A 19,675-nucleotide genomic window follows, 5' to 3' on the forward strand; every position below is an offset into this window, starting at 1 on the left:
GTTCATACCTACAGTATAGTACATAAACAATGCTTTGTCCCCTAAAATGTAATAAATGACTCAATGACTAATACTCCATGTCTAATAATTAAAGAACAAAAACACTGTCAATTTAAATGGTAAACAATCAGTGTACAGTATGTATTATAACTTCCACTAAAGAAAGAAAAAGATTTTGTGATAGTGAATCTAATTACAGTAAACTTTACATATGTGATCATAATGACTATATTAAGTGATTATAAATAATATATATATATATATATATATATATATATATATATATATATATATATTTATATATATTAATATATATTATAACAAACAAGTTAAAAAATCAAGTGAAAAGTTATACTAATAATAATAATAATAATAATAATATGTTATATCCAGGACTCTCAAAGTCCTACTGTAACGCTCGGCCTGCCCACAAGCCAGACGAGACCCCAGTACTGAGGTGGAAAGGGTAAAACCACACACCTAGCAGCAAACGGGGGCACGGCCGGAGTGTGGTAGTAGCGGAAGTGGTCCGGGTAACAAGAATGTAAATGATACCGTACTTGACAGCTCCGGCGTAGAAGGGTTAAGTTCGTATGCCAAGGGTCGTGGGTTGGAGAGGGCAGCATAATCGATTGTCCGTAAGCCTGGGTCGTGGAGTGGAGAGAGCAGCGTAGTAGTTTGTCCGTGTGCCGTGTCCAGAGGTTGTAGAGGTCTGCAGCGTAAAGTCCAAAGCAAGGTCGAAAGGGTTCCAGAGAGCAGCGTAGTAGAGTTCAAAGCAAGGGTCAAATCCAGGGAGGTCAGCAAAGATTCCAGGGACAGGAGCAGCACTGAAAAGACAAGAGAGGCCAGGCAACAGCAGACAGCACCAAGGTACAGAAGCTATGCAGAGCAAAGAGGAAATGGAGAAGAGGGATTATATAGGGGGCTGGGACCAATCAGAGAAAGGGGAGTGATGGAGGAGCGGCCCGAAGAGGAACCTGTTACGCCGGTGCTGCCCGCAGACCAGACCCGTCCCCTGAGCTGAAGGGGGAAGTGGTAATACACGCACCCGCAGCAAAGGGAGCGTGTCCGGAGTGTGGTATGAAGCGTTGCCAGGCCAGGTGTAGTAAGGTAGACAATACTTGCCGGTACCGGTTATAGAGATAGAGTGAATGATGCCTTGCCGAAGTCAGGGAGTGGAGAGTGGAGATAGGTCGTAGTCCAAGCCGTGTTCAAGGGGTTACCAGAGTGAGCGTTGTCCAAGGAGTGCCGAGATCGAGAGCCAGAGGGGGTAGTCGTACGAGCTGTGTCAGAACCTGTGAAAACACTGAGAGAATCCAGAAGTACTTCCATACAGAGACTATGTCGAGCAAAGACTGAGAGCAGAGAGGAGCTAGATAAAGCAGGAAGGTCCAATTAGGAACGGAGGCGGGACAGGAAGAGCTACAGGGAGACACTGCAGATTGGTGCAGGCATAACAGGCCAGGTGAGTCTTGTTAGTAACCTGAGTATGCCTGTGCAGTGTGCGGGGGCAGAGCCTGAGGTCCGGGGGACGGGAATAAGAGTGTGCAGACTGAGCGTGCTCCGTAACTCGTGTACGCGTGTGAACCGAGCCAGTGGATGGTGCAGGTGTGCGTGCAGGAGGGCGTGGGCGCGCTCGGCGCTGAGCAGAGGAATCCCCGAGGGGAGTGATCCCGCGACGGCGGCAGGGGCGAGGAGCCGTGGAGGCCGGTAAGGCGGGGAGGGAGTGCTCTGTGTGGGGAGCGAGGAGAACGCCGATTCCTGACAGAACCTAATAGGAGAGCAGAGTGAGGAAAATTGAAACCAATGCGAGTGAGGGGAGGAACAGAGGAGAGAGCAAGATAAGGCCCAGATAGAGAAGAGTTGCTAGAGGCAAAGGGAGTGGTCAGTGTAATGGGAGGAACGGAGGGACGGACAAGGGAAGGGACCGAAAGGGAAGGAGGACCTGAGAGTCAAGGCAGATGGGGAAGGGACGTGCCGGGCATGTGCATGATGTCTGAGGAGGCGGAGCATGGGGAAGGTGCACCGGAGGATCCAGGAGCAGAGAGAAGAAGGGGAGGAGCAGAGGGACGGACAGGGGAAGGGTCAGGTAAGGAGGGAGAAGCGGGGAGGTGGAGCTGACGGAACCCGAGCGGTGACATGCAAGGAGCGTGTGCCGCGTCAGCGGAGGCAGAGTCAGGCGCCTGGCGCCAACCAATGGTGACTTGGGTGCGCGCGCGCCCGTAGGGCTGACGCGCGTGGGCAGGAGGTGCAGGGAAAGAAGCCAGGAGCGGGAATGCCGCCGGGGAGCCTGAATGGCCAGAGGAAAAGGTAAGGAGGCGCGGGACGCGGGCATACCCGCAGCGCGGATCCTTTCACCTACAGTACAATGTAAACTTCTACAAATATTATATACATACATCTATAGAGTAGATGTTGCGGTAGGAGTTTGGAATTTAAAAATCCCACTCAATTAAGTATTTCTGCTTAATTTTAACATGTCCTTAGGGTGGACTGCATATTTCAGATTCCTTAAAGATTGACATACAATGACATAAACTAACAGATATACACAAACTTAGTTGGAAAACATTGTACAACAAATAAATTAAATTGTTTTTAAAGGTACGCATGTAAAAAAAACAATATAAATGAAAACAGACTTATGGAGACCTTTTTGAACTCAATCATTGAGAAACTGAACATCCTGTTACAATGCTAGTTATCTCGGAAAAAGTGTGAGTTTCTTGTGTTCATTGAATCCTCCTGGGTATCTTGATCTAAAAGTATAGATCCAGAATTGTTCTCTTTTTAGTAAGTACAGGTCTCTATTCCCTTGTTTTACACAAAGTTATATTGTTTAAATGCCCAGGAAATTAGCTTTGCTAGAATCACAGTGATGTTTTTCTTTAAAATGATTAAATAAAGGTGTAAGAGATTGATTTTTCTCAAGGAATTTAGGAATATTCTTGATATTTCTCAAGTGTTCAAGTATCCAAAGTTTCAATTGTTGTTTTGTTTTTGTACATGTAGATTCACTTATTATATGTTTTTTAGTTGTTGTTTTCTTTGTCATTTAAGCATCCATCTAGTTTATTGATTTTATTACTGCTTTTAACATTATTGTACTTTTTAGCACCACTGTGTTTTAATATGGACCCTGCGGTCCCTATAGGACATTGTGATTCCTTGTTTTTATCATATATATGTATACATTTTTCTAATACTGATCCCCTGTGCGCTGTTTGCATTTTCTCATCTTTTGGTGGTGAGACCTCTGTTGAGAAATCTCACATAGGAGTGTTTGGGAGTACCTCCAGGCTGAGAGCTGCAAGGGGCTCAACTTTATCAACGAGTATTTTAAGACAGCATGAGTGCGATTCCATCGATTTCGCCCTTCTTTGAAAATATATCACAACAAGCAGAATACGTTTTGTGACATATATGGAAAGAGGGAGACTATTACAATAGACCTTATATCTCTGCTTCCTTCCTCTCCACAATGTCCTAAGACAGTGGTGCGTGACCCCCTTGGAGGTCATTGGCAAATTTCTAGGTGTCGCCAGAGAATCCCCATAGCGTTAATCTTCTAACCAAAACTACAGAAACTAACTTGCACTACAAAAGCAGCAGTAGCTTGTCTCCCTCCGTCCATCTTCCTCCACCGCAGAAGAAGAAGCCTGTCTCTCTCCCTCTGTGTCTCCCTTCCTCAGTGTCTCTGTCATCACAGCACAAGCAGCAGTCTCTCCATTCAGTCAGCCTGGATGAAGCCGTAGATACCTGAATATAGATATATTCAGACTGAATGGACCAGAGATACTGTGCTGATACTCCTGCTGGGGAGATACAGAGAGAAAGAGACGTGAGGGAAGGGAGATGTGGGGCAGGGAGATGCGTGGGGAGGGAGATGTAGGGGGAGGGAGGGAGGGAGACACAAAAGATAGAGACAGGCTGCTGTAGTGCAAGTTAGTTTCTGTAGTTTCAGTCAAAAGATTAATGCGTGGGTCCCAATCAGAAGCAGGTGACCTACGTTAATCCTCTAATATTTTCGGAGCCGCGGTGGACAATTAAGGGTCTCCCGTAGTGGAGATTTAAATTAAGGAGTTACAGCTAAAAAAAATGGTTGCGCACCAATGCCCTAGGACACATACAGTACAGTATCATATCAAACAAAATAGATTTGATTTGATGTTGAAAATGCATGCAAATTAGATGATTTTGTAGTGATATTTCTTGATAAACACAATGAAAATCCATTCCATTTTTGGACGACTTTGCTTGGAAAAACTCTTCACTGTTTAATGAATAGGACATAACATATGGAGACGATTTCATTGAATAAAATATTATTAGTCTAAATAATATAATATTAATGTTTTCTTTGATAAAAAAGTATTTTATTCATGTTTAATTTCCATATTTCTTTTTAAGGTCTGGGGATTGGAAACATGTTCTATGTGTTTTATGAAGATGGCATCAAAGTGATCCAGCCTATAGAATGTGAATTCCAGAGGCATGTTAAGACCAGTGAAAAAATTATTGGATTCCAGGTAATTACATGTTATAGCATTATAAGCATAGCCTGTGTGCTCACGGACACTGAATGGCCCAATCAACCATTTCTAATAATAAATATAATACTATTATAATAATTCTATTATTCTCAAATATTTGGTGTGGTCTTATTGGGATTTGTATTTAACCAATATTACCCACGTTTCTTTTCTTTTCTGAATTATCAATGGGTAGACAATCTCCCTATATTGCCACATAACTATGAACATCATTTTATAAGATATTCTTCCTAAAAATGATTAAATGTTAAGAAAAATAAACTTAATGTAGCACCCCTATTCCCCCTGTTCCCCCCCGGCAGCAGGGATAAGGTGTACAGTGAAACATGAGGTAGATCTGTTCAAAAAAGGGTATTAGCTCAGTGATTACCTGTGCATCTCTGGGTTCACTTGATGGATTCGTGCCAGCTTGTAGTAAGGAGTTAATAACATTAGAGGGCGCCAGGAACTTTATAACTGGTGTTTATTATTATTAAAAATAGGTAGGTCAACAGAACAGGTTTTTCATCAACAGTTTTGGAACTCTGGATTTTAGTGTTCTCTATACACTGGCAGGTGATGCTCACTCTCCATAGAGCTCTTGCGTACCCAGAACCATCCAGGTGATTTAACCCTGGCACTCCCGGCATCCTCTTCTCCCCTCTAATGAACTAGGTAGGGAACCAGCCCTTCAAAGGCATAGACTTCCTCATTTCCTCATTCCTCAGTCCCCCCTCCCCTAATTCTGGGAACTTGTCCTAACTGGAAAAGCAATAAAAGGTTCTGCTTCCTTCCTTACCCCACAGGCTACCCTAATCTGGAGACCCCCCAAGATGGGTCTGAGTTGGGGTTCAAGATGGAAAGGATCCCTGGTGGTAGGGACCCCTGGAGGCATTCCCTGATGGTATAGTCCTCCCTGGGGTCTGAGTATACAATGGTGGATCCCCACCTTTTATATCTAGGGCGTGGCCAAACACTGTCCCAGTAACTGGGCAGAATAAAAGTTGCCACTTTATCACTCCGCCAGACATTTGACCCTCTAGCAACTTCTAGAGGTCACAGGGCCTAACATGTGCCTGTAAGAGGAAACATAATATAGCAACAAATCACTAGCCCACATGTCTAACCTTGTGAGGACTGTTTAACCCTAGCACTGCCTGCAGCCTCCAGGGCTGATATGCAAGGCTAGGGGAATTTTTAGCAGGGTGATACATTAATATTTCCATTATTGAGATTTGTTTGTGACACAATTCACATCTCTATATATATTTACAAAACCAGAGCCCAGAAAACATATTGGAGGATGTATAAATCCACAGAATCGATCCGAAGGATCAAAAGTACCCCAATTATTGCACTCAGTATATAATATAATATAATGATAGTTAGGACTATAGTAGTCCTTCAGATAGTGTCTGATAGCGATCATAATCGATCAAAGTGGACCAACTATTTCAATAAAACCAAAAAAATTAACAAAACTTTAAAATATCCAAAATATTAAATATAAACAATTAAATGAAGTATTTACAATAGAAAATGTATACAATTCCTGTAAGTTTCGTGGTGATATACACAAGGTCATTCAATTGTTATATCCATAATCCAAAAAGGTAAATATAATATATAGCATTGTATATGCATATAAATGGATTTATGGAGAACTGAATGAGATAGTAGGGAGACTCCAAATGATATACATGGAATATACATTTTTTTGTTTGTTTTGTTTTATTGAAATAGTTGGTCCACTTTGATCTATTATGATCGCAATCAGACTCTATCTGAAGGACTACTATAGTCCTAACTATCATTATATTATATACTGAGTGCAATAATTGGGGTACTTTTGATCCTTCCAATCGATTCTGTGCAAATTGGTTATTACTCCTTATGCACCCTATATTTTATTTATGTTCTACTTATATTGGGATACTACTTCACTTCAGACATTAACTAGTGGCAAATAATATGGTCACTCTGTGCTACTTCCCCTGATAGCTGTAACTCATATACTACAGATATACTTATACTTGTTTCCCTTAGTAATAGTTAGATTGACAATAGCCTGCATAGTGTCAATAGTGCCCCATCTCAAGTGGGCCAATGATGGGAATACACTCTGTCCTCAGATATCAGTATCCCATCACTCTATATACTGCCTACCACATGCATGTCTATTGGATCAGGAGTTTACTTAGAACCTTCTAGTGGGGCTGATCCGATTATGCTCCTGATCTTCTACTCAGAGAACTCCTACTACTATATACAAAACCCAAACACTTCATATTTAATTTTTTTGTAGTTTTAAAATGTAGAGCAAATGTGTTTTAACTATTCTTTATAAGATATTCTCTCTACTTTAATTACTGTATCATGTATTTATTTGTGCATACTGGAACATCATTCTTTAAAAAAAGACAAGGCATAGCTTTCCTTTATTTTAACATTATTATTTTTTTTTTCCTTCTAGGATGAAGTTTGCCCCAAAGCAGAGGGTCAGGAAACTCAGCGCTGTGTGTGGGGATCTGCTGTTAATGTCAAAGACAAATTCATATATGTGGCTCAGCCTAATTTGGATAGGGTTCTTCTTGTTGATGTACAAACCCAAAAAGTTGTGCAGGTATGATGTCATGTTTTTAAATCATATTATATTTTGTGTGTGTGTTTTTTTTTTATGTACCAAATGATTCCGTGTATAAACTAAGGTTTTAGAGCAGCAAACCTATCTAATTAGCATAAAAGAAATGATCACTACAACATCTTATTGCTGCTAATTTAGCAATCCCACAATTTTTAAATTCTATAGTGGAAATCTGGAGATATCAGTTATTGAAAAGATGACTTTATGGGGGGTTAAAATGTCCACTGTTATTCATACTCATTAAGACAACAGAGGTTGCCATGGTAACAGTAGACTCTCCAATATTTACCATATAACAATAGAAACACTTTGTTGCAGTATATTAATGCGAGATAAATGAGCTTCCAGGCAAGTGACCCAACAAAGGAGGCACAATAACACCTGCAATTTACGACAGTTCTGTATATGCAAAGATCATATCAATACAATAGGTATTTGGGGATTTATTTGTATATATTTGTATACAAACACAATAGAAGTGGTATTACATCCTCCCCATAACCAGCTGATCATTAGCAGATAACTCATCAGTCACACAGCTGCTTTAATTAGCTGAAGCTTCAGCAGCCACTGGCAGGCATGGGTACAATAGGTGCAGCTGAATGTAATAGGGACAGGACATAAGAAAGAGGTATAGTACCTGCTAAATAGATACCGTTGGGGGGTATGTAACATATGTTGCCAGGTATATAACAAACTGGTAACATCTTTGCCAAAAATGAAAATGGTGAAAAAATGTTGTTAGAAATAGATCAGCAGCAATCCCCACATGAGCTATTAGGTTATGTTATGACTATTTAAATTTTTGCAGCTTTATATGATTTTTTCCCCCAATGTTTTTAACATCTTCACTGTTAGATTTATTTCTGTATTGTTTCATTTTTAAAAAAGTAAGGGAGTTTGAAAATGTACAAAAATATCTGCTCTTTTGTCAGGCTTGTTCTAATCTATTACAGATGCACACGGCAGATTCATACTTTATCACAGTTCATTTTAATAGGGTATGAAGAAGCACTAGAACATATTGTCATGGTACTTTCTTCGATTTCTCATACTGCTGGCATTTGACCAGGAAGGTTAGCTTTATTTTGCTTTCAGCTCCAACAAAGGTCATCCAATTACAGGTATTTCATTTTGGATGTCAAAAGTCTTTTTCCATCAATAGAGAATTCTAACTATGTTTCAGCATTATTCAAACTCATTTTAAATTGAATTTAAACCTGGAGTTATAAGCCTGTAGAAATAAATTCACTTATCTCCGTTGCACCTGTGCTGTTCAGTGTATAGAAAATTGCACTCTTGTTAATGCTGCTGTTTACTTTTTATGACAAGTGGTAACAAGTATTGAGTGCAGAGATCTATCATGTTTGCTGTGTCAGGGCTCAATACTGTACACTCTGTGAATGTAGTAGCACGTGGCAATACTTGTCAACTTTTTTGTAGGCTTTACGGACTAGAAATGAATGTAACCATTTGGTTCAGAAACTGAACAAATGAACAAATTGTATTACAGATAGACGAGTTTGGTTGGGCAAAACCTCAGAACTGTTGTGGCCACAACAATCGGAACTGTGGCTCAGCGCAATTTGCCTGAGGCGGAGACATAAGCAAAACCGTAATACTTTTCTGCAAAATGCAGTGAGAATGCTTGTTTTTCATGAAGGCTAGAAGCAGAAGGGGTTTCAAGCGCACATATTGTTTTACGTAATAACCCAGCGAACACACTAGTTATAAAATAAATATATTGCGACTGGAAGTAGTGCAACTCCGGAAATGGACTCGATCCAAGTCCAAACAGGTACACTGAAGCCGAGGATCAAGAGCACAAATACTTCCAGAATTAAGTGAAAAACAAGAAAAAGAACATATAGTGGAATTTCGTTTGATCCAAATTAATATTAGGGTAAAAGTTTGTAGTTATCTCACTCACAATTGAAACGACTGTAACACTTTTTTTGTTGCGGCCCCTCTGCCTCTTCTGCTCCGGTGTTGCGCCTCCCCCACCCCCCTTACCTCGCGCAGCATCAAATGACGCCGGAGGGTCATGTGACACTGCATTGCCATGGACACGAGTCCTGACGCCCTCAGAGACAAGTTAAGTTTAGAGTTGCAGGGGGCCTCACGCGATTCCCCCGGCATTTAATTTAAATGCTTTGGGAGAAGAGCGCGGGGCCCCTGCAATGCCGTGCCCCCCAAAAAAATCTTGCGCCCCCCATATTGCGCACCGCTGGTTTAGAGTAACCAACACACAGAGGTTTTCTTCAAATATTTTCAGAGAGCGTCCCTCAGGAACAGGATGGGATGGGTAGGTTTCCATATGTGAAAACAGAGAGGACAAACAGATAGTATATTGTACTGTAGATTGCTTTATATTCATGCAAAACTAATAATTTATTTTTGCATGAATATAAAGCAACCTATACTATCTGTATATACCACAAATTTATACTATAAATATTATCTGTAATTCTAACAGGACTATCATTATCTTTAGCTCTATATCTCTAACATACAGTAGGTTCAGGGCATAACATCTATCTATGGATATCTTGCTGACATGGAGACATTACATAAGTGTAAGGGATATTATTACAATATTTGGATACTGATTGGTACTGCTATACTAATATTCTACTTTGATATATTATTTGTTTTTAGTAGGCAGTATTCATTAGCCCCTCATTGGGGACTTTTAATATCACTGTGAATAAAACACTTGTGTCGTTGTTGAACAAATAAACCTTTAATATTTTCTATTTTACTATTTTTTTAGGTTAGTGGTACATATGAGGTGTATGATATACCTCTTTATTAGAATATTGGTATTCTTGATTATTAAATCATGGTAATATGATACTTATCTATGTAATTTGAGTGCATTATACAGGGATCTTATGTGAGAGCTGTACGTTACATACCAAGTTGTTTGTTTGAAAATGTATCCCTTTGCACCCTAGTATTCATTTCAGTCTACTTAAACTATATGGCATTAGGAGTGAGCGGTCGGTCATCGCTATTTTTGTACTACTATTTTGGAAATAGGTTTTGTTCTTTTCTGACCCACCAGCTCCCAGGTATCTCCCTGGAACCACACCATTGCTGTTGAATTCACCTTGTATCTTTGCTTGGATCTCTCTTTTTGTGACTAGACATACTGTACAGTATCTTTCTAATATACTGTATCTAACATGACTGGTTTTCTGGCGAATAAACCAGATTTTGGAGCATGGAAGAGCGAAGCCAAGAATATTTTTTCTGGTACTGCTTTACCTACTGATAATATAATAACTAAAGATATTCACCAATATTTTTCTGAACTGAATAGGACATATGGGCTACAAACCAGACAAGGTGGGAAATAGCAAGATTGGAAAATTATCTAAAAACTGAGCTTGTGCCCAGAGGTCTTGGAGTTAACCTCTCACCTTCACATCAAATCTCTGATGAGACCTCTATAAAAGCATGGGGGAATGTCCTATTGAAATGTTCCTCTGAATTAATAAAGCTACTAATTGATTTTGAAACCAAAAACTAGATTTGGTCAACTCTGATATTGATAAACTTTTAAGGATGAGAAGAAAAGAAAGCGCACACTTCCTGGTGAAAATAAAGTTTTACTAGGTTAAAATCACAGAAAAAAAATCAATCAACAATACACTCACAAACATCTGGTCAGTTTAGGCAGTATGTGGTAATCCACAGATGCGTGCTGGAGTTGTGCAGGGTTGTCTTTGCGTGGGGATACTATGCCAGCTACTACAGCGCGTCCGCTGCCTGCTTCCGCCCCCCCAGGGGTTGGAGTGCCCTTCCGTGTCACGTGACGGCTTCAGACTGCGTCACCACGTGATCTCCTCAAGCTCCCCCTCCTCCGTAGGGCATCGCAACAGCGCGGCACTTCAGGGATGATCTCACCACAGCCCGGTCTAACAAAGTCAGCCCGCTCCCTGTCTTCCCCTTCACGAAGTTTAGCACTGCAGTACTCTCACAGTCACGATCCTTCTTGCACCATACAAGTCACAATACATGTTTAGAGGCTTGGCCTCTTCATCAGGGGTGTGGCTTGTTGTGGTGACGTGCTTCCTTACATACTGTGTGTCTCTATGGTTCATTTTAAGGCTTGCTGCCTCCCCCTACTGGCGAAAGAATACTACAAAATGCTAGCTGGTACATAATTACATACAATCAATATACTGAGGACTAGAGAACACCTCCATGTACAATAAATAAATAAATAACATAGCCAATACCAAAACCTAAATAATAACATATCTCTATATCTATACGTATACTGGCTCAGTAAATGGGACATGCATATCCATATGTTCAAACTCCTAACTAGCACTGAGAGCTATCAGTGTACTATAACTCACAGACAAAACCTATTAAACAGTAATATACTATAAAACATCATAAATCATATACATATCAACATAATACAGAACCTAAACTACATATGATTGAATGAACAACCTCTTACCTAATAAATACATTAAGATAAAAACTGGAATTAAAAACTGGAATTAAAAACCCCCTAACATAAAAAAGATTTTAAATCTATCTCTTCATTAAGACCATCGTTGTTTAAGTGGACGCTTGGTTCTCCCAACATACTTAAGTCCACAATGATTTTTGGAACATAGGGGAAACATTTTAAAGGGAGTGCTAACACACTGAGTTTCCAGACATTTCAAATATAAGCATAATATGGACCCAAGTAGTTTACGCGTTATAGGTATAGAATTAGTTTAGTTGTGCCCTAAAAGGGGTGACCAATTCCTTAGGTTAAGGCAAAGGGAAACCTTCTGGATCCATGAATTAGGTACGCTCTCACCAGATGGTCTTAATGAAGAGGTAGATTTAATATATTTTTTATGTTAGGGGGTTTTTAATTCCAGTTTTTAATTCCAGTTTTTATCTTAATGTATTTATTAGGTAAGAGGTTGTTCATTCAATCATATGTAGTTTAGGTTCTGTATTATGGTGATATGTATATGATTTATGATGTTTTATAGTATGTTACTGTTTAATAAGTTTTGTCTGTGAGTTATAGTACACTGATAGCTCTCAGTGCTAGATAGGAGTTTGAACATATGGATATGCATGTCCCTAATTTACTGAGCCAGTATACGTATAGATATAGAGATATGTTATTATTTAGGTTTTGGTATTGGCTATGTTTATTTATTTATTTGTTGTACATGAAGGTTTTCTCTAGTCCTCAGTATATTGATTGTATGTAATTTTGTACCAGCTAGCATTTTGTAGTATTCTTTCGACATTAGGGGGAGGCAGCAAGCCTTAAAATGAACCATGGAGACACACAGTATATAAGGAAGCACGTCACCACAACAAGCCACACCCCTGATGAAGAGGCCACACCTCGAAACATGTAGAGTGACTTGTATGGTGCAAGGAGTATCGTGACTGTGAGAGTACTGCAGTGCTGAACTTCGTGAGGGAGAAGACAGGGATCGAGCTGACTGTGTTAGACCAGGCTGTGGTGAGATCATCCCTGAAGTGCCGCGCTGTTGCGACGCCCTACGGAGGAGGGGGAGCTTGAGGAGATCACGTGGTGACGCAGTCTGAAGCCATCACGTGACACGGAAGGGCACTCCAACCCCTGGGGGGGCGGAAGCAGGCAGCGGACGCGCTGTAGCAGCTGGCATAGTATCCCCACGCAAAGACAACCCTGCACAACTCCAGCACGCATCTGTGGATTACCACATACTGCCTAAACTGACCGGATGTTTGTGAGTGTATTGTTGATTGATTTTTTTTTCTGTGATTTTAACCTAGTAAAACTTTATTTGCACCAGGAAGTGTGCGCTTTCTTTTCTTCTCATCCTTTGCAGTTATCACTGAAGTACTGGGTTAGTACTTCCATCTGAGAAAGCAGCACCATCCTGGATTTTTTTCAGCAGTCTGGACTGTTTTTGGACTTAAATTTCAAATGATTGGACTCTAAGGTTTTATTTGAACTACTTTGGGGTCAATCAGGGGACATATTTACACTCTTTTTGTTTGTTATTGAGTGTAGCTGAACCTTATATAGTATTTAGGCACTGATAATTGTGATTGTGGAACTGATCAGCAAGTCTTTCCTATTGATAAACTTTTGACAGAGATAACCACCTGGAACGAATCCCCTGACTTTATTGACCTTGAAAAAAGATTCAAATTGAATATTGAACGACTGACATCAGACATAAAAATTCGTAAACAACGTAAGTTTGTGAGAGATTTTATGGATTTCAAAGAATAAAATATTCAGATATAAAATAAATAGTAATAACAAAAAATTGAGGTGACTGCCTAAAACACAGGAATCATCCACTGAGTGGGAACTTTCAGCGAGCGACGCTGAGGCAGAACACCCAGGTAAGAGACAAAGCAATATACCAAACGGCCGGCCTCAAAGAACTACCTCCACATTAGGCACTCTATCTTTTTTTTTATGCCAGACGGGTGTGAACATCACCCAAGGAAGAGAAAGACAAGAAGGGGGCAGATGGTATTCCTAAGAGACAGGAATATTTGGGCATACAGGGATCAAGAGTCGAAAAATTCAAAGAAAAAGACATCTCAGAAAAATCCCAGGTGATTAATCTCTCTCAACAAACACTAAACGAGGAACATATCAGAGGTTTATCTAAGGTTTTATCTTTTTGCCCAACCAGTACTATGTATCTATTTGAAACTGTGAAAGATTTAAATCTCTTTTGAGAAAATTGCTATTGCATACATTTTTCTGTAGAAAAGATAGATTCACTGATGCTGATATTTCATTTGAGAACTATGATGTTAACGACCAAGCTAATCTGTCGATACTTAACAGTCTTCTAGATGAGAGCGAAAAACCAATGGGAGAAGGTCCCTTTACAGATTTAAAAACTAAATCTACTTTTACTCCAAATTCTGTATCCAGCACAAACATAGACGTATTTACACATTTAGTGACAGGAGATCTTACTGACCTTAAACCTTTTAATACAAAATTAAATCTAAACTATTCTGAATACAAAGCATTTAAAGACTTAGAGAATGATGATTCCATTATCATAAAGCCATCTGATAAAGGTGGCAATGTGATAGTTCTAGACAAAGCCACCTATGCAAAAGAGTGTTTTCGCCTCTTATCAGATGACAAATGTTATAAGATTTTGAAAACAGACCCCACTAAGGAGTTTCAGAGAGAGCTAACAGAAATTCTCAAGGAAGGCCTGAAAAAAAGGTAATTTCAAACAATGAGTTCAACTACATTTTAATTAAAACACCGACAACAGCCACCTTCTACCACCTGCCAAAAATTCAACCTGGCAGGCCGATAGTGGCTGGTATTGATCATCTTACCTCAAAAGCCAGCTTATATCTTGATTAATTTCTCTGCCCGTTTGTTGTCTCATTGCCCTCCTATCTTAGGGATACAAAGGATGTTCTTTTGAAAATAGAGGACGTCGTTATCGATGATGTAACCCTAATGGTTGGTCTAGATGTTAAAAATTTGTATACCAGCATCCCACACGAAGTTGAGGCCCTGGTGGTCAAACATTTTCTAAGGTCCCAGAATGAAGATTCCAAACAACATAATGACTTTGTACTCACCCTGTTGAATTTCGTTCTAAAGAAAAACTATTTTCTCTTTGACTGTAAATACTATCACCAGATGCAGGGGGACAGCCATGGGGCCCACAGTCGCACCCACCTATGCTAATTTATATCTAGGCTGGTGGAAGGAGACAGTGGTCTTCATGGAAGAAATGGAAATCTATGCCACAGCTATGGATTTTTTACATTGATGGCATTTTTCTCCTGTGGAAAGGTACTGAAGCCTTATTAAAATAATTTATTACAATTCTTCACACAGATTCCAATAACCTGAGGTTGATATACCAATCACATCAGATGAATACCCACTTTCTAGATTTGACTATTAGGAAAAACAACGAAGGGCGACAAGAAACTACGATTTATAGAAAGGCAACCACCACTAACAGTTTCTTAATGGCTATCAGCCACCATCCACACCACATCATTGACAATATTGCTATCGGGCAATTTCTAAGACTTCGAAGGAATTGCTCAACAATCAAGGAGTTCAAGTTACAAGCAATGGATATGACACAGCATTTTCAAGACAGAGGTCATAGTCAAACTAATATAAAAAAGGCATATCATCGTGCCCTGGCGACTCCAAGGCCACAACTTCTTACCAATAAGAATCTGCCAAGAAATCAATCAGATTCATTGGAACCCACCATAGTCAGTGGGGCAACATTCAAGACATTTTAAACAAACATTGGCATATACTAATGGATGACAATGACTTAAAACAAATCCTTAAACCAACCCCCAGTGTGACGTGTAGGAGGAATCATAACTTAAAAGATCACCTTGTACATAGCCACTTTTATTCCATTCAAACTAAGACGGAGCGAGGAACACAAGCAAAGGGATGATACCCATGTGGACGATGTAAGGCCTGCAGTACATTATCCACTGCTAAAGAATTCTCTGAATAGAACTAATAGAAAGAGCCCGTGATAGAGTCACGAGTGCCTTCAAAAGGGTACATTTTTGGTGCACATCACACTAACAATATTTTTATGTTTTGTAATTATACAGTGAAAAATCAAGGTGAATCTAAATCTACAGTGACAATAAAATATTAAAATAAACACGCGGTGCTATCAGCTGTTAGCCCCTAGTATGTACCTCTGGTAATTGTGACTTTACAACAGTGTGGGAAGTATCAAATTGCACAACTAATATTGTCCTCCTGCTTGTAAGGAATCGGGGGCCACGTTCCTTGCGGCGTGATCCCTCCTTAACCACTACCAGTACTGCAGCGGCTGCTGCCCCTGCCCCCCGTCGCTACCCATGCCGCCGCCCAGTGCATACCTTGAACTCTTCCGTCGCCATCTTGGATTCTGGCACTGGTGTTACAGACCCTCAGCTGGGTTCTACTATTTCCTGGTCTCTCAGCCACTCACGAGCAGCTCCTCGACACGCCTCCGCCATGCCCCTCGTCCGGATTGGTCACTGTCGCTTTAAATATCCGGCTGTGACTTCACTTCCTTGCTCTGCATAGCTCCTTGCTTCCTGTGTAGCCTGGAAACTGTGTCGTGCTCCTGTTTGTCTTTTCTCCTACAGATTTGAACCGGCTTGTCTGACTTACCCCTCTGGCTCCCGACTTCAGCTTACCCATCACGATTCTTACCTCTCAGACCCTTGGACACGGAAACAGATTTGACTACGGAACTCTCTATACTCCTGAACTCGGCAAGTACAACGACTATTCTATATCTTAACCCAGGCCTGGCCACGCTACAACCACATCCCGGACCCGCTCCCTCTGCTGTCGATGTGTACAAGTATATTCAACATCCCATCTCAGTACAAGGGACTGGCCTGGTCTATGGGCTGCACAGCGTGACATTATGCAGAGCCCAACAGAAACAGACCTGACTGAGGTGGGCCAACTAATCAGGGGACTCGCGCATTGCATTGATACTTTGGGAACTCAGATCACAAGCCTGGTACAACAGCTTTCCCAGCTTTCACTACAGCCTATTCCGGCCCCAGCCGTGCAGGGTGGCGACCGGCCATCAGAACTCAGGATTCCTACGCCTAAAGCATATGCGGGTAACCCTCTAGCATGTCGTGGTTTTTTGAATCAATGTGAAATACAATTTGAGATTTCTCCCAGCCTGTTCCCCACCGGACGCACCAAGGTAGCCTATGTTTACTCTCTTTTAACAGGGGACGCCTTGGCGTGGGCCTCTCCCATCTGGGAGTTGCGTGCGGAAACCACCCAGGATTACCAGCTCTTCCGCCAAGAATTCCAGCAGGTATTTGATATTCCCGCCCGCAGAGATACTGCCGCTGCTTCTCTTGTTCAATTGTCTCAAGGTCGTAGGTCCGTAGCCAAATATGCATTGGAATTCCGGACTGTCGTGGCGGAGACGCATTGGAACCAAGAAGCCCTTATTGCTGTGTTTTGGCAAGGTTAGTCCGACTCTGTAAAGGATGAACTTGCAGTTCAGCCCAGGCCCCAGGGATTGGAGGAATTGATCGCAATATGCATACGAGTGGATCAGCACCTTCAACAGCGCCGTCATGAACGCCAGCGTCCCAGAATTTTCTCTTCTGACCCTATTCTTCCCAGATCCTTCCCAGCTATTCGTCCTGTTCTAGACACTGTGGAACCCATGCAGATTGCCAGTCAAGAGTTCCGTAATACCGACAGGACTGCTGATAGAACTCCTGACCGGACTGCCAAAAGGGCTCGTCGCCGGAATGAGGGTCTTTGCTACTACTGTGGATCTCCAGAACATACGGTACGTTTTTGTCCTTTAAGGCCCAAAGAACAAACACGACCAATGGGGCAAGAGGGACTCATTTTGGGGTCAATATCTTCTCACCCTATCTCTGAAGAGGAACTCCCTAAGAGAATTATGCTTCCAGTCTCGCTTGAGGGTCCGAATTTTCGCGTAACCACAGCCGCTTTTCTTGATTCAGGATCCGGTGGTAACTTTGTGGATCAAGATTTTGCTACTCTTAACAAGATTCCGCTCATCGCTAAGAAATCGCCGATTGGCCTCGAGGCTATTGATGGTCGTCCTTTGCAACCTGCCTTCATCACGTTAGAGACTCTTCCTCTCACCCTTTCTGCCGGTACTCATACCGAAATCATATCCTTTGACGTGATGCACTCTCTTGCCGTTCCAGTTATCCTAGGATTACCCTGGCTACAGCAGCACAACCCACGCATTGATTGGAGGGATGGCAAGACAATTCAGTGGGAGCCAGAGTCAGACGCCTCACCATTGCCGGTCATTTCTCCTACCACAGTCCTCGCGGGAATGGAAACGCCCCCGGCTAATGATTCCGCTCTTCCTGAAGCATATGCGGATTTCATCGACGTGTTTAGCAAGACACAATCGGAGGTTCTACCTCCTCACAGACCTTATGATTGCCCCATTAATCTGGTTCCCGGCGCTGTTCTTCCAAAATGTAAGTCCTACCCCTTGTCTCTCCCTGAAACTGAAGCCATGGCAGCATACATCAAAGAAAACCTTGAAAAAGGATTAATCCGTAATTCTTCGTCCCCCGCTGGTGCCGGTTTCTTTTTTGTCAAAAAGAAAGATGGATCCCTGAGACCATGCATTCATTACCGAGGGCTCAATCTCATCACAGTCAAGAATCGATACCCCCTTCCGCTGATCTCCGAACTTTTTGATAGGCTTCAAGGGGCAAAAAAAAATTCCAAGCTAGACCTCCAAGGAGCTTACAATCTTGTTCGCATCCGAGAAGGCGATGAATGGAAGACTGCCTTCAATACCAGAAGCGGCCACTACGAGTATCTTGTAATGCCCTTCGGCTTATGCAATGCTCCTGCTGTTTTTCAGGATTTCATGAATGATGTCTTCCGTGATGTTCTCAATTCTTTCGTAATCGTCTATCTGGATGATATCCTAATTTTTTCTAAAAATCTTCAAGATCATGTCCAGCATACCAGGCTCGTTCTCGCTCGCCTTCGTGTCAATAATCTCTACGCTAAGCTCGAGAAATGTCTTTTTCATCAAATCTCTACTGCCTTCTTAGGCTATATAATTTCAGATAAAGGATTTTCAATGGACCCTGAAAAACTTAAGGCTGTTTTGGATTGGCCTCAGCCCAACTCTCTCAAAGCCATCCAGCGTTTTTTGGGCTTCTCCAATTACTAAATTCATCCGAAATTTTTCCACCACTGTGGCTCCCATTACGGCCCTAACCAAGAAAGAAGCTGACCCGTCTGTATGGCCTCCGCAGGCCGTCTCGTCCTTCGAAACCCTGAAACAAGCTTTTGTCTCGGCACCCATCCTGCGACATCCCGATGTTAGTCTTCCTTTTACTTTAGAAGTTGATGCGTCTGATTGTGGTGCAGGCGCCATCCTGTCCCAGAGATTCTTCCCTCAAGATAAGCTTCATCCATGCGGTTTTTTTTCAAAGAAGTTTTCGCCCGCTGAAAAGAACTATGATGTTGGCAATAGAGAGCTCTTGGCTATCAAGATGCCTTACAGGAATGGCGACATCTCCTGGAAGGTTCCCGCGAACCTATTTCTATATTGACCGACCATAAAAACCTTCTGTATATCGAAAATGCACGTCGTCTGGGGTCTCGTCAAGCTCGCTGGGCACTATTTTTCTCAAGATTTAATTATACTTTGTCCTATATTCCTGGTTCTAAAAACACAAAAGCTGATGCCTTGTCCCGACAATTTTCTCCGGAGGAAAGATCCGAAGAAACCCCTGAAACTATCGTACCCTCTAAGTTTATAATTTCCGCCAACTCATTTGACATTCTCGAAAAGATCATTGAAGCTCAAATACAAATTCCGAGTGGTCTAGAGGTACCGGAGGGAACTCTTTATGCCGCACCCAGGTTTCATCAAAAGATATTAGAATGGGGTCACTCTGTCCGTTCAGCCGGCCATCCCGGTTTCAAAAGAACTTTGGA

At 41.5% G+C, this 19,675-nt stretch overlaps 1 protein-coding gene across 3 annotated transcripts in view; it reads left to right on the plus strand.

The window, feature by feature from the left end:
• FSTL5 (follistatin like 5) overlaps positions 1 to 19,675 on the plus strand; it is an 816,421-nt gene that overhangs the window by 736,113 nt on the left and 60,633 nt on the right. For all 3 annotated transcript variants that reach the window (XM_075612304.1, XM_075612322.1, XM_075612313.1), the window contains 2 exons: positions 4,411 to 4,529; positions 7,006 to 7,155. In XM_075612304.1, coding sequence (XP_075468419.1) covers positions 4,411 to 4,529; positions 7,006 to 7,155 — 269 coding nt within the window. The remainder of the gene's footprint in view (positions 1 to 4,410; positions 4,530 to 7,005; positions 7,156 to 19,675) is intronic.

Source organism: Ascaphus truei, chromosome 1, assembly GCF_040206685.1.
Source record: "Ascaphus truei isolate aAscTru1 chromosome 1, aAscTru1.hap1, whole genome shotgun sequence".
Classification (NCBI taxonomy): Eukaryota; Metazoa; Chordata; class Amphibia; order Anura; family Ascaphidae; genus Ascaphus; species Ascaphus truei.